Source organism: Vanacampus margaritifer, chromosome 13, assembly GCF_051991255.1.
Source record: "Vanacampus margaritifer isolate UIUO_Vmar chromosome 13, RoL_Vmar_1.0, whole genome shotgun sequence".
Classification (NCBI taxonomy): Eukaryota; Metazoa; Chordata; class Actinopteri; order Syngnathiformes; family Syngnathidae; genus Vanacampus; species Vanacampus margaritifer.
The window spans coordinates 10479848-10496481 of NC_135444.1; the positions used below are offsets into that span (position 1 = coordinate 10479848).

At 38.1% G+C, this 16634-nt stretch overlaps 1 protein-coding gene across 2 annotated transcripts in view; it reads right to left on the reverse strand.

Moving 5' to 3' along the window:
* The window catches only part of negr1 (neuronal growth regulator 1), a 161043-nt gene that overhangs the window by 113650 nt on the left and 30759 nt on the right, over positions 1–16634 (reverse strand). For both annotated transcript variants that reach the window (XM_077584275.1, XM_077584274.1), the window contains exon 2: positions 688–926. In XM_077584275.1, the coding sequence (XP_077440401.1) occupies positions 688–926 (239 nt within the window). The remainder of the gene's footprint in view (positions 1–687; positions 927–16634) is intronic.

Sequence of the window (16634 nt, forward strand, 5' to 3'; positions counted from 1 at the left end):
GATGTTCAATACATTTGAAGAACTGCTCTTCAATTCAGTGTCACATACAGAATGCTACCACCCAATTCACATCAGTCTCAAAAGAATATGTGTATTTTTGTCTGCTATCATAAAGCAAGGAGACTGAATTAAAGCTGCCTTAGTCAACCAAGCCTATATTTTGTGCTGCACAGCATTCAGCAGAAAAATATGCCCCACAGTGTTGGTTCACATCCACCAAAAAATGTCTGATTTTCAGTCATTCTGTACTATAAATTCTCAAAGCACATGCTCTTCCACTAAGATGAGAAGAAATCAGCACATATGGTGGTAGGTACATAAGAGTTGTAATTATGAGTGACATTAATTAGTTACTTGAATAAGATCCCTATTTGAACACATCAAAAGACTATAAAGACTTTGATATTCTAATGTCTTAAAAAATGACTGAACATTACTATATGAAACATTCAGTATCAAGGACTGCACAAGTATACAGTATGTTTTGTTTAATAATGCTTAAGTATAATTGCCATTCCGTGCAACCACGGTTCAGATTAACAGGGGCCAACAATATCAATACTATTTGTTAGAATGCATGGGTCTTGACTTACCGTTACCAGTACATGTTTTTAAACCATTAGATAGATATACCCACATAAAATCATCTCAAAACAGTGACAAACATAATATACAATATGTACATACCTTTTACAATTAAGTTGAGAAGTTTAGGTCGTGGGTTGCGCTCGCTTTGAATTGAGCACGTGTACTGACCATCATCTGTTACAGCCACCTTCTGTATCTGAAGGCTGTATTCATGCTTGTCCCCAACGCTGGACACGATGGACACACGTGGGTCTGCGGACCACTGGTCATTCCCAGCAAAAATTATGCTCGAGCGGTTCAGCCAGGCTCCTTTTGAGATCCCATCCAACAGGTAGCACCTGTAGGAACAAAGAAGACTTTAGTCGGATTTGTGGACGTGCAGCTTAAAAGTGTCCCAAAAACGTTTAAAAACATTCTATTTTAAATATTGCCATGGAGCCAAAAATATTTGCATATGTTTTTGTATGTTTTTTTATGCTAGAGCATACAGAAGGCTTTGATGCAGCCTCTGACCTGAAGAGGTCGCTTAAAGCAATGGTAATTATTACAAAAAAAAACGTCCAGCAGGTGGCAGCAGAGTATAAGAGATCAACCAGGGCCATGTTGCAACTTGTTGTTTTCCCCAGTGTTTTAAACAGATTTGATAATAATAATGATGAAACTTGGCTATATTCTAATGCTAATTGCTGCAAAACAAAAACAGATATAAATATACTATTTTTTTTCCTGATGAAAGAAGAGACTAATCTTTCTTTTGGTAGTTCCATGTTTTTATAGCAATAGAACACAATATTCTGTGTGCCTTGCTATATCAGTCAAAATCCAGTAAAAGAGCCAGGAGTGAAGGGGGTTGCTTCAGTGAAAATGGCTGGGAGTGAATGAGTTGAGATGAAATGAGGGGGAAAAAAGTGTCTCATGCATGTATGTTTCGACCATGTCTGACAGTCAATGATACAGCTCAGTGCCCTTGTGGTAGAGCAGTGGTGTCAAACATACAGCCCGCGGGCTGGATTAAGCCCGGATTAAGCCCGCAAAGGAGTTTAATCTGGCCCGCGAGGCAATTGTGTAAAGTAAAAAAAATTGTTTTAATGTTGGACCAATTAATCAGCCGGCCACAACCAAAACATCTAAATTCATAATTTCACAAGCAGTCCTCTGATGAGCAATGCAACTTGTGCATGGAATCGTCCTGGATGTCATTATTTTACACACAACCTAAAGTTACGGTTTGTTTCAAAAATAATAATAAATAAATCATCGACCGACATAAACGTGTTAAATATGACACAAATTAAATTACTGGTACCACAAATACATATGACTAAGATTAACGCCCTTATAACTTCATTAACTGTGCCACACAACGCATTCTGAGAATAATATGTCTGCAAAACAGGTCGATTTAACACGTCCGTGTTATTTTTTGGAACTATGTGATAACAGTTGAGCTCCGTAATTTAGGGCTGGCCCACAAATAGCGAAAACCCGCGTATAATTGACGGCAATTGTTTTTAAGTTATATACCGTTATTTTACCGATTCACTTGGTCATATGTTTTCCTCTATGCGGCCCCTGAGCTAATATGAGTTTGACATCCCTGTGGTAGAGTGTACGCCCTGAGACTGGAAGGCTGTGGGTTCAATCCCCGGCCGGGTCATACCAAAGACTATAAAAAAAAAGACCCATTTGCCTCCCTGCTTGACACTTAGCATTAAGGGTTGGAATTGGGGGGTTAGATCACCAAATGATTACTGAGCGCAATCCCTGCTGCTCACCGCTCCCTCAAGGGATGGGTCAAATGTGGAGAACGAATTTCGCCCCACTTAGTTGGGTGTGACAGTCAGTGGTACTTGTAACTTTATATTCTCCTTAAGTTTTAACTAGTTTTGTTGAACCTTTTCTGTAGCTCTCAGTAACATTCATGCACTTGTCAAAAATATTTTGGCTTACTTCTCATGAGCAAACTGTTACAAATGTTTAATGTTTGAAAAGTACCTTCCCCTATGCTTCAGTTCCTTCGATACAAGGTTTTAAAAGGGATTTAGATGAGGGCCGTAGAAGGCAACGTTAGTGTAGTCAGGAGAGCTGTGTGTTTTGGGTAATTATCCTCCTGGAAGACATATAACCTGTGAATGAGCCAAAGCATTGCGACACTGCACAGCACATTTCTCTCTAGAATATTTTTAAAGTCTTGAGATTTCCTCGTAATCACATTACAACTGATTGAAAACACAGTTGTTTGCAATCTGCTGCTGGATGTAACATAGCATCCGCATTGGTCCAAGGCTATTCTATTCAGAAGCTTGGTGGGGGAATCCATGTGTTTTTTGGAAAACTCCAGTCTTTTGGGTGTCAATTTATTTCAATGACCATGTCGTAATCGGAAGAGAGAATATCAACGGTAGTGTGGAGGTTCTCAAAGCTGAGTTGCAGCTTCCATTGGAATCATTTCCCACTCATTGTTCTTTTCACAATCAGGCCCATGTACCATGAAACCTGACCAATTGTAGCTAATGGCAACAGAATGCTACATTCACACTATGTTCCCGACATTTGCATGACATTTAGTGGAATTTTGGCCATTGTCTGTTATGGGACAGGCATGGAGTCTCAGAGGCTCTAAGGTGCGCCACAATCTGGCCTACAGTTCACCAAATAAGCCAGTATGTTCCCTCCCAGCCCGACACAACCCTCACATTTCATTTATCATGTTCTGTCAAGGCTTTCTATGGATAAAACATGTACTGTATGTTGGGTAGCTTTGGAGCAGGTTTGTGGCCCTGGCAGGCTCAAATGAACCTCTTGCGCGCCAGAGTCGGCATCAGCGTCGAGGGGCATATGTATACTGCCGTTTAATAAATGTTTGATAAGATTACTTGTCTGTCAACAAATAATTCACTAATCCATCTCTTCTAACATAACATACAAAAGAGCCCATTATTTGCATACACACTGCACAGTCACACTCTATTGTCCTTTTCCTTCTTCCTCTCCTCAATTTCTCCCTCTCTCTCTCTCTCTCTCACACACACACATGCAAATAGACAAAACACACACAATCAACATTTAGAATTCTAAACAAGTATGCCATGGTGGCTATTGCTGGTAAATTAAACAATACAGATAGAAAAGTTGTGTGCAGTGAGTGTAAGATGCCGGGACTAAATATTCTTCTTGACCCAATACGGACCTCCTGCAAGTTGTGTTACGCCCCATTATGTGCTGTCAGGTATTGTTGCATTCGTTCTTCTTATCCACACCACAGCTGCTGCGGCAAATGTTTTGACAAGTTAAACACAACTCACCAGACAAACACAGCAATCACGGTCTGTCACACGTGCCCATTCGGTCACCCGTGTTGTCTAACAACCATCTCGTTTTGTTTAAGTCAGCCTGAAACGTGGCGATTGTCGAACAGAGTGTAAATGTACACTCGCTGTACATCTGATAGAATGTCAAAAATTTATGCAACCCACTTTTCAAGATATACACTATGTGTCAAAATGTATCATGGCAATTGGCAAGTATGACTGTAGCACATTACATGCAGACAGAATCTCTACTTCACATTTTTCTTCATCTTGATTGACTTGTCCTTGACGTTCATTCACCGTCTGCTTATCAGTATTAAGCGTCTTTGCACTATTCATCCAGAAATGATTACTGTTATCTCTTTCTTTGTAATCCCTTACCAAGGTGTCACACTTGTATTTATAAACCTCCTGACAAATATGTGTCAAAAGAGGCAATTTTTGACATGATATGAAACTGAGGTACCAGGTGTTGTTTTCTGTATACACTCCATTTTCTATCTTTAACTGGATTTAAACCTTGCCATAATTCTACTAATTACTGGTTGTAATCAAGGCAGTTGCTAGTTTCTAATTAATTAAGTTACCACAGCGTATTTTGCAAAGATGATGATCTAACATCAGGATAAATTCAGTGAAACCTCTGAAGCTGAACATTCCAAAAATGGTACAATTTGAAGTTCAACCTATATTTTCTGGAAACTATGCCTCAAAATGTCTTCTGTGATGCAAGAAGTACTCATGAGACATAAAACGTCGGTGAGCTTCGAGCAGGCTTCCCCAATCCTGGTCCTCAAGGGCCGGATGTTTCCATCCTCCAACACACCTGATTTATATAATCAGCTCATCAGCAAGCTCTACACGAGCTTGATAACGATCCTTATTCCTGATCTTTAGAACACTGCAAAACTTTTAATAAAAGTTGTGTTATTATGGGAAATTCATTTTATATTATATCCTACGGGAAATAATTTTGAAATTACATCATTGTGATGTATACAAGTTAATCAGTGTCATGTATGGTTAATATTGCCAAACTTAAGAGATAATTGAAAATTCAAAATGGCTACCATTTTTTCCGCTGTGGCATAAAATGGTTGAATGGGTTGACTTCAGTGATCAATTGGCCGCTTTTCATCAATAGAATCTCAAGAATTCCTTATTCATAAAAGAAACAAAAACAGCAAACAAGGTGTGTGGGATTATCAAAATACTACAAAGTCCAAAAAGGCAAGCTTCAATTTAACTAAGAAACTCAGGAAATAAACTCACAACCAAAGGAAACATGACATGTTGGTATGATTTACTAGACAGATGACAGCAAAAGGAACATCAACATCAGCATCAGCAAGCAAAAGAAAGGATCCGACAAACATGGAAATAAACCAGGTAAGCAAATACTAGCAAGACAACGAGAAACACTTGGACAAGACACACAGGGTGGTAAATACAAGGGACCGGGTTGATAGGTGGATACAAAACCCTAATGAGACAGACATGGAAAAAAAGTGACACATGGAAAATGACAAAAATAAATCCAATCAAAACAAAATCAACAAAAGCGCAGATCATGACAAAAAAAAAACACAATTCTTGGTGCATGATTTTAATTAGGAACTTCATAATTTCTAGGAAGTTCCCTTCTATCTCACAAGACTCAAAGGAGGCTTAACCTGCTGGGTCTGTCACAGGGAAGAATATTATTCACCTTCACAGAAAAACAGGGCTGAGCACTGTAACTGAGCTTTTTTTGCACTACTACCCCCAACACATCCGTACTCACATTTGCAAGGAGACATATTCATAGCCGGATCGACCTGCATCTCGTAGCCATGTCAAGAAGGGCTCATAGTACCCCATCCGCATGATGAAGGTAGTTCTGATGTGTGAGCACTTCCCCCAACACGTGGCCTCCTTGGTACACTGCTCTCTTGACATGCTGTTCTAGGGCAGCTTTTGTCAGAGGGATTGACTGTAAATTGTGCCTATTCGCAAACAAGTTCCTCTTTGCTGTATGTATTTCTGTGCATGTCTGCACCCTCTGATACTTTTTTTTTTTTACACGGCTATAAGTCTAGTGCAGCAGTGTTTAAAATAACATTTTTCGAGCATATCAGTGGTGCAGCACAAAATAATGATGCAAACAAATTGCATTTAAATATCCTGTCTTAAATTAAAAATTTAAAAATTTAAAAATAAAAATAAAATTAAATTTAAAAATTTAAAAATTTAAAAATTTAAAAATTTAAAAATTTAAAAATTTAAAAATTTAAAAATTTAAAAATAAAAATAAAATTAAATTAAAAAATAAAAAAAATTTAAAATTTAAACATAAAAAATTAAAACATTAAAAAAATTAATAAAAATATTAATAAAATAAAAATAATAAATACATAAATGAATTTAAAATAATAATAATAATAATAAATTTAGATAGAGAGAGGGGGGGTTTGCAATTAGTGCAATAACAAAAAAAAATTATCTTAAATAGTCAATAAATCAGTAGTTTCCAACAGTGCAAAATTACATGAGTAAAACTAGAACTCCATCCATTGTTGTTGAAACAGTCGTTCGTGTTTTTACTGATTAGAAAGTGTGCCCCTTGATGATCATGCCAGCTTATGGGCGCTTACATTTGTCAATCAACTCATTGAAATGCCAGGTACAGTAACATGGTCTCCTTTATTTGGGTCACGAAGGTACAAATAGATGGTTGCAGCTTGAATAAGGCCATGTACATTTTTGCAGAATGCCGGCACTCATGTGGACGTATTCTCCTTCCTGCCTCTCGTCTTATTTACACCCCACGCGAACCCAAAATGTTATATTCTATAATATAATATTTACCTATAATGATGTTCCGTTTAGCAAGATCTTTGTACCTCAGAATTGTTTTGATGAAGGGATCCGATATTTCTCATCTGACAATGATCATCTGAAAATGATGTGATCGGCTGTGATTCAATTTCGGAACAACTCTAGCTTAAACTGTAACTTCAGCACTGATGTAAGGTGTGGGCATACTAACCGATTTTCTCATGTAATAATACAGTTCTCAGTGGCTACAGCAGTTCTGTTTGCCATTGTGCAGTGAGATTTTTTTTTCTCCATATTAAAGCCTTGCTCAGTTTCTATCCGTGACGGCCGGTTTGTGGGGTTGAAGGGTCTGCTGAGTACCAGAAGCTCAAAGGCACACTCTGGATAGGTCTGATGGTCATACCTTCCTTCCCTCACTCCCTCAACAGCTGCATGAAATGTGACTGCCGTGGCCATCGGGAACATAACATTCATAGGTAAAAAACACTAGAAACCATATAAAAGATGTAGAGAACAAAATCTCAAAAGCGCCCTTTGAATAACGGATTCAATGGTAATTAGGAAGCTGACATTCACTGCAAAAAATTAAAGCGTATAAAGATGAATGGATCTCACAAATTAGCGGGTGAAAAATATGAGAGAATTAAAACTGGCCTTTGCCATAAGGAGTGTGAGCAATTATCTAACAGTAGACAATTCCTCCAGATAATTATGTGAAAGTACTGTCCATTATACAGCCACATTTAAATTCAATCGCAACCCAAGCACAATTTTTTTAATCAACATTTCAGAACAAGGGCATGAGCAGTAATTTAAATAATGCTATGTTAGCTTTGTGTTAGCTTGTTCCCGAGAGAGATGATGACTCTTAGCATTGACACACTTTTTAAAATCCAGCCCAATATTTCACAGACAAAATGTGTTATTTTTAAAGAGTAACTCAGCCCCCAACCAGACTTTTACTCCGCCCCTCACTAATATTTGAAAATGCCGTTCAAAGGGGCGAGTTGCCTGGAGGACAGTTGGGCTTGCGAGGGGTGAGGGGGGTCGGGCGTGGTCCGGCTGGCATGAAGATGAAAAAAAAGTTGATTTGGCATTGAGTACCTCTTTAAACAACTGAGTAAAGCTCCTTGAGAAACAATCTGTATCATTTTTGTCTAATAACAACTTTGTATGGCATGTTTTTTGAGTAACAAAATAAAAATGTTTTCCAGAAAAATCACAAAAGCTCAACCTAAAATCATCAAACGGACAGCTCAAGACGATACAATGACAATCACTGAAAAAAATATTACGAAACAAAAAAATCTCTGCTGTCATGATGATGATGATGATAATGATGATGATAATTGCAGGGAGTTAAGCACCTTTCTATTATTATTCAACTTTTAGCCCGTAGTGAAATTGTTTCTGGATGAAAGTTAAAATGCTGCCAATGTATATTTAAACCTTACTATTAATATAACCGTTCTAGTGGGCCTGCTGTATTGAAGGCTGGACACATTTATCCCTTTAAATGTAAACACACCATTGCATCAAGCTGTTTGAGCAAGTGTTATTGACTTGAACTCTGCAACTCGCTGAATAAATTGTCCAATCAGTGGCACAACAATGGTCAACTTCCACACTACTACTACGACAAATTAATCGATTGCGGCAACCCCAATATATTGCACCAGCCAATTGTTATTGCTCTATAAACAAAGTTCCTTAAAAAAAAACTGTGAATTATTGAAGGGAAAAAGGGTGGCGTGGGTGCTAAGATGGAGTTTAGTTTAAAACATAGTCTGCATTTGGAAATTAATGCAAAGGGAGAAGGATCTGCTTCTCCAAACAAACTCTCAGAGTGGTGTTAGGGTTAGTGAATTTCCATATGCACCCCGTGTTGACGGCAGCAAACAAGTTCTGGTTGGATGAAACTTCCACTTCTAACTATGGAAAGGTTTTTGTTTTTAATTTAAAATGGCTTACCTTAACTAGAATCTGAGCTCTAATTTTAATACATATAACAGGGATGTGATTTGACCAAAGTGAAAATATCTGAAAATTTAGCCGGGGGTCTGGGGGCCGCTGGCACCCAGCTAGGTCCAGGGCAGTGCCCAGTGGGGGGGAGGGGAAGCATGAACAAATAATTATATCATGACCAAATGAAAAGTAACTCATATTAGAGCATACCACAAATGTCTTTGTTATAGCAGAAGATGTTATCTGTCGGAGTCATGTGCATACACAATGAACTACTAAAAAAAAAAAAAAAAAAACTATTTTTTTTGGGGGGGATAAAAAAAGCGGAATTCCGCGAATTAGCGGAAAAATCACATCCCTGATATAAGTTGCACCCGAGTAGAAGTTGCAGAACCAGCCATACGATGAAAAATGAAGTTTGACTTTTAGTCAAATGCGGTCATTTTATTTTAACATTAACCATATACAGTAAGACCTTTTCATCTTAGAGGCCATCACACTATGTGATTATCAAATACAAATTAAAGGTGTGAAATTATTAAAATGAAAACCAAGCTCCATTCCTTGCTGTCCTAACTAGGCTAGTATGGCTATATACAGTACATATACCGATAGGTATTTTACTCCAAAGTCAGACCCACCTCTGTCCAAAAAAAAAAATAGATACAGAATGTCCACACAAAGACACATTTGTAGATTCGTAAGTGTATTTCAAAGCAACAGGTTGCAGCTACAACCATAACTGTAAGCAGTTCTGACGTTTTAGTTGCTACCAACAATGCATAATTATCATATCCATATCTGTGTGTGACATTTGTTGAGTTTCATCGAGGCAAATTTGGCTCATCCTAAAAACTCCAAACAAAGTGGAATTTCCAGCGCCCAAAATGTTTCGTCAATGGAGCAATTGTGAGCCCATAATGGCGGACTGGCTTTTGACATTTACCAGAAATACAGTACATGTCTGTGCTAATCCATCCCTACAGTGTATTGAAAAGGAAGTGTTGAACCCCATGAAGTAGTAACTTGGAAAGAGGGAATAAGTTAACTACAGCAGACAGTATTTATTCAGTAATTATATGTTTCTAAAATAGGGAGGACTGCAGGTGTCCTGCCTCGAAAACATGTTTTCGAAATGGGGAGGACTGCAGTATAAACAAGGCATTCAACTTAACTACCTTAAGTTCTCAGGCTCGATTCCGCCAACAGTTCAGCCTTATATAAGAGGTTACATGAGGACATATCAAACCATGGTTATTTTCCATTCACAAAGAAACTTTCTAATTATGTCTGTTTTTTTTTACTCATTTTGCTAACTTATCGATTAGAATCAGCGCTATGCGACTGAGATAATTAGCATCTTGACATGTGTCAAGAAAACCGAGAATCCGGTCACTTTTCAAAATAAAATATTTTTAAGCCTCGGCTAATCAATTAACCGGAAGTACAGTACGTTTTTTTTTTTTTATTCTTTCAAAGTGGCCCACTGCCCGGTGGTTGGGGACCACTGAGGTACAGTACTAAATATTTGCAGGACTGTGACATTGCTTTCAATATAACGGGGCAAGAAAAGTACCACCCTGCTTCTACTGCCATGCTATGCCATATATACAGTAACACGAAAGAAAAAAAACAATGGCAATGTCCCAAATTGGGCATTTAACGTTAGATGTCCTACAGTAAAACCAAACTTGGGAAATGTGAACACTGAACTACGCATGCAGACAAAATACATAATAATGTCAGGTAGAGAATCAGTTGTCCAAATATGACAGTCGACTATGAGCCGGGAGACACAGAACAGCTACAGTTCATGATTGTCCATTATTGGAATTGGAAACAGTAAAGGCTTTTCCTGGACAAGCCAATATTTAGTAAGGGCAGTGGTAAATAACTCCACTAGCTAAGCAGATTATCTTTTTCCCACTAACATTTCACCCAAGGGGGTCACCACTGCAACTCAAGGCAATTGCATCACATAATAATAATTTTCTTATTTGCAAATGGTGGTGGTATTCCAAATGTACATGTGAAGCGGCGATGTGGTTTTCCTCTGTTGCGGTGTTCCCTGTGAAATTTCCAAACATGTTTTTTGGCATCTGCTTGCGCAAATCTTGCCACCCGTTCTAAGGTAGCCTTTTTGCTCTGCATACTTCTGTCACTGTTTCGGATCTGGCAGGGACCAGCCTGAACAGCTCAAGTGGGACATATGCTTCCCGCAGCCATCTGTGCACAGGTCCACCTAATCCCCCTCTTGCTGTCGACCTTTCTCACTTTGCTTTTTCTATCTTCTCTTTCAAATATGGGTATTTGCACATCCAGTATTTCAAACAGGTAAAGATGTGAACACAAAGTGCATACACCAGATTCACTAAGTGTGAGATAACATTGACCTAAACTTCATGAAGAGTTCAGTTATGGATGAAAACCAATATTCTGCGAGGTAATATCAAAGCTGTAACAGAGTCGGGTTAACCCCTCTGCTAAAGGGAATGCCTAGACAGAAGTGTGAAGTGTGAAGTGTTATACTTAACACTCACTTCCCGAGCCCTGTTTTGTTAAAAATACGATGTTTTCATGAAGTCAGCCTTTCAAAACCCAAATATTGGCAATATTTGGGTTTTGAAAGGCTTATTTGGGTTGTGAAAACCTGAATAAGACCCCTGAGTTACGCCTTTTCTATCCTGAATACTTGGTCATATTAACGCGTATCAGGACACCCCCATTAAACGGAACATTTGTTTATGTTCTGCGTATGCTCTATTCGCAAGGAATCTTGATCTACAGTACACAAACTACTTGTATGTGCAGCGACCATTTTACGTTGCCACTCGCTAAGCAAGCCTAACCTCAATACATTGATTTGCCTGCTGCATTTTGTCGTTATTTTCCATCTCTATGCTGAAAATGCCACAGTGTATATACTACACGGAGACAACCGATTACAGTACTTAAAATTCCCACCCATTTTTACTGTTTTACTGGATTTTGACTGATTTTGCAAGGCCCACAGAATATTGTGTTCTATTGCTAAAAAAAACATGCAACCTACCAAAAGAAAGATTAGTCTCTTCTTTCATCAGGAAAAAAAATATTTAAATTTCTATGTTTCCATTTTGCAGCAATTAGCATTAGAATGTAGCTAAGTTTTATCAGTATTCACAAATCTGTGAATATCCAGAAGGGGAAAGAGCTTTTTGCAACATGGCCCTGGTTGATCTCTTACACTCTGCTGCCACCTGATGGCCGTTTTGTAATAAATATAAACAGCTTTCTTTTATTCAATACAATCTTTTACACTTTGAATCATTATAGAATATTTGGCAATATTTCATTCAATTCTTAGCATGTCAGTGTCCCATCAGTGATCTATTTTTAGAACAGATCCCAGTTAGCACATAATGAGTGTGTCTCATTCTTCCACCCCTCCTCCGTGCACACGTGCATTTTGCAGGAGAAGGTAACTGAAGGCAATTAACTTAAGATAGGCTGGTCTTTTATGCAACTCCGCAAGAACTCATTAAGGTGACAGACAGTATTAGCGTTATTGAAGGGGGTGGACATTTTTAACGGCCGCTACTTTGTGGAAATTCAACTATCGCAGGTGGGCGTGGAACATAACACCCGTGAAAAGTGAAGGAACACTTTGACCAGAGAAAGATAAAAGCAGAAATGATGCCTTTTTTTTTTGCGTAATGACAACTGTGTGTCGCAGTTGGGATTGGGAATGGGAATTCTGGATATGTATACAGGAGTAACTCTAACCGCTCACGCATGTAAACAGGTTATTCCGTTTTCAGAAAACGGAATTTTGACCATAACCCGATAATAGAGTGCATGTAAATAGTCAATGTCACTGTCTGGCAAAATGCCACAGCAGACACTAGTACTAACTGATAGCATTGCCTTTAATAATGATTGTGGGATGCTGTGTTACTGTTTAACCCGTGGGCAGTATTTTATTTTGAAATGGCTTGGTCAGAACCAACAAAAAGCCCAAAAATGGTCACAATAACGCCTAGGGGTTAAAAGTGCACAAGCTGGGCAATATTACACCTTTGCTGGGATCAATGCAAGAAAGCAAAAAGTTGCACCTTTGAGGTTCAAAAGTAATTAAAAAAAAACAAAGAAGTGCGTGTCATTGTTTGAAGGATGATATTTTTACCTCAGCCTGGTTGGAGATTCTGCTGCTGCACAGTTTACTCCCACCATCCAGCACCCAAGTGACAGGTCAGCCTTGGCAGAAGGCCAAGGAGTGCGAGGGAAGTGAAGTGAGGGTCAAGGCTGGGTGGTGGGTTGGGACATTCACTGCCTGCTTGCCAAGAGCGCTAAGCACTTACAGATTAGTTTGTTCCGCTTCGTAAGAGTTTCAGTCTGAAGTAAGGGGAAAAACACGTTTGTATAATGCTTACACAGGCCTCTTGTGATTATACAAATTGTCAGAGTTGTTTGGCATTCAGTCACCTGCAAACAGCACCTTTTGTTATAACCTATTACAATATACTGTTGGTGTATATGTATGGCCATCAAATGAAAATAAAGGTTGCGTGCCACTAGTCTTAATGTGATGATTTTTAAAAAGTGCAAGTAACAAAGAGAGTGTTTGTTATTGCTTTTCTGCAGGGCTTATCCACCCAGTTGATGTGCTCTGTTCGTGGCACAAATGGACAATCCTTCATTGTCAAAGGACATTGGAACCCCGGCACAGTCTGATAGGTATGACCACATTCATCATTGTGACAAAGGAAGTAAGCAATTGCCACAGAAGTTAACTATTTTCAGTCATCTACAAATATTGGAGTTAATACTTCGCACAGAGGCTCAAAGGCTTCTTTGGGTGGTGTCACATTTTACATGCCCTACTTGTGCTTTTGTGTTCGCTTTAGGGACACTCCAGTTGCTTCAGTCTCTCAGTGCAATTCCCTCTATTACTACTAATACATGGCTAAATGAAATGACAGTATGTAAGGCTGGAGCGGATATGTTTTGATAATAATAATTTAAGAGATAAATTTGTTAAAAGTGTGGGAACCCTTTTTGATACTACTTGATTGCTAATTATGAACCACCAAATATTTAATCAACTAGTCACTAGTGTTACAAGCTCTGCTGCTGTCCGTATAAATGTATCTACTTTTAAATTTTTTTGCTTTGTGTGCAAATTTTTTAATATGATGACAATCCAACTGTTGTTGTTGGGTTTTTTTGTTTTGTTTTTATGCTTTTTGTTTTCATTCTGTGTTTGTTTGTTTTCTTGTATTTGTTCCATTGTATGAGGGGAAATCTTTCTTTCTTTTTAAACACTTAGTTAATAAAGGTTTTATGCTCATGACAGTTTTAGTCTGGAATAAATGAAAAAAAATCTTATGGGAACATTTGTTTTGCAATTGGTTTAAGATCCACTGTAATTGGGATAAAAACAGATGTTTGAAACCCTGACTCCACAAGATAATTATGAGGGAGTTTAGGCCGCATCTCTAAAAAATGTAGACTTGTTTTATATGCTACTCTTCTTCGGTGCCATCATTATTTGGTTGGGCTTGCAATATTTCTTGATGTGATGATGTGTGGATGCTTTTTTGGTAGGAAGTGATAAGAGTGTTGGATGAATACAGACATTCAGTTTATGCTGCTCTGCTTAAAATGCAGATCCTGTGTACTGGCAGGGACCAAAAAGTCTTTAGTTGAGCTAATTGCCAGTCCATTTGGCAAGGATTATGTTCAGTTTAGGTTTGGTCCTATGGACAGGGTCTTTGATTCATAACAGTGAATTGAGAAAGTAGTTAGAAGGGAACAGACTGTCTTTTGACAATCCCTTAATCCCAGGTCTAAACAGTGAACCATCAGCCCAATTCAGTTAGCACATTTAATAGATATGTGGGTCTGTGGATTCTAGGTGGGTTAACCTGAGGGCAAATGGGAGTCTGCAAACCATTTCTACTTGATAGTGCAACATAGGCTGGAGAGACTCGTATTTACCTCAATCCAGCCGGGCACACTTTGTGGTGCCCTTAACACACTCGAGTGGAAGTCAGTGGGGTAAAAAAAAATAAAATCAATTTCCTCCAGGAGGCTACAGTTTTAGAAGGGAGTCAAACAAAGTAGGCTTGACCAAGCAATTCAAGGGAAATGATGAACAATTTTCAGTTTGATGATTTTGTCTAGAGTTTTGTGTTTTTGTCAGGTAAATGCATGAATCTCTGCTTGTTTGGCTAGACAGACATGCTTGCTGGCAAATTGACCAGGAAAATAGTATGTATATATTTTATTCTGTTATCATAAAATGTAAAAAATCCTAAAAAAATGTTAATTTAAAGGGATATTTGACTCATGGAGCCATTTTCAACAGTAAGAACATAATATTCTGTCTATAATTAATGTGATAACTTTGTTATTTTTCATGAACAATTAATGCATTTAAAAGCTAATTGCTGACCAAACCTAGAAAACAGGTGAGCCGTGATTGGTCGTTATCTATTTCCTTAATACAGGTGACAACAAGTGGGAAAATGTGTTTTTAACTCCATCATTCCCAGTCATTTTCATTTTACAATTTGGTCCATAGAATCACCTTGTCAACAAATTTCATTATGTCAATTTAAGGATTAAAGGATGCAAGTTTATTGTACAGATGTGTAATAAATAACAAAACCATTGTTACTTGTGTACAACTCTGCTGCCACGTGCTGGCCGTTTTTTGTAATAACTACCATTGCATATAAGCTACCTCTTCCGGTCAGAGGCTGCAGCAAAGCCTTCTGTATGCTCTAGCATAAAAAAATAAAATAATTAAAAATCAGGAAAAACATATAAATACGTTTTTTGGGACCATGGAAATATATTAATAATATATTAATTGCACATGAAAAATTATGAAGTTATTTAACTAATTCTGGACAAAATTCACTTTTTACTCCTGAAAATGGCTCAATGAGTCAAGTATCCCTTTAAAAAGGCAAAGCCCTGATCACTATTTTGTTTAAATTAAAATGACAAAATTCTCAGCAAACTCTTCCAAGTCATCCAAACAATTGCAATAAATGTGCATTCAATGGCACTGTGCCAACGAGTAATTGATCTTAAGATGTTGTTATACAAAGCTTATTACATGAAGGATTTGGCCAGGATTTTTCTCCAACATGCCAGCAAGAAAGGGAAATAGCCAGGGAATCACTGAATGAACAGATTCGTTAAGTCTGTGTAAAGCTACAGATAAAAGAATACCGGTAGTGTAGAAAAGACGCCCAACTGAGAAAAGTCTTTCTCATACCTTCCCTGGGCATTATTACCAGCTTGTCGTGCTCATTACCGACATAGCACAATTGGTAATGCTCAAAGACACACAGTGTACAGTGGAACCTCGGTTTAACAAACCCGGAACCAACTGAGTCCGGATTTAACAGACAACAAATAATGTCAAGTCCACTCAAGATGCCCCTTTGTACAGTATTTGTCAAATCTCTTTGTTCCAGAACTGTCCGCTTGTTACTGCCATTGGTACATGTATTTCTGAGTTGTGCCGCTGTTGTCACATGTATACTGTCAGGACAATTCAGCCGGTTAACAGTCATGGCTATGTGGCGGTCATGTTGGCAGGGACGACTTTCCATTTAAAGGTAATGCACATTACCATATGTGGCAGCCATATTAGCAGGGGCTAATATCATGGACATTATCTTAGCATTGCCGTAGGCACGCAATTCAAAACATACCTCATATTTACCTATTCATGTTTCTGTTTTTTGTTTAATGGAGTGAAAATTCAAGGTGTATTTCCCCAAAAATGTTTAGACTCCAACATTTTACAAGTTTTTAGGGCATTCAAGAGAATGAACACAGTTGACATGTTTTGTCATTTCAGCTCAGGCTAAAATGGCTGATAATGAGTAAAGCCAGCTGAGCTTCTCATTTGGATGGGTACTGTATTGCATTAATATAAATAGGGGGTTTAGG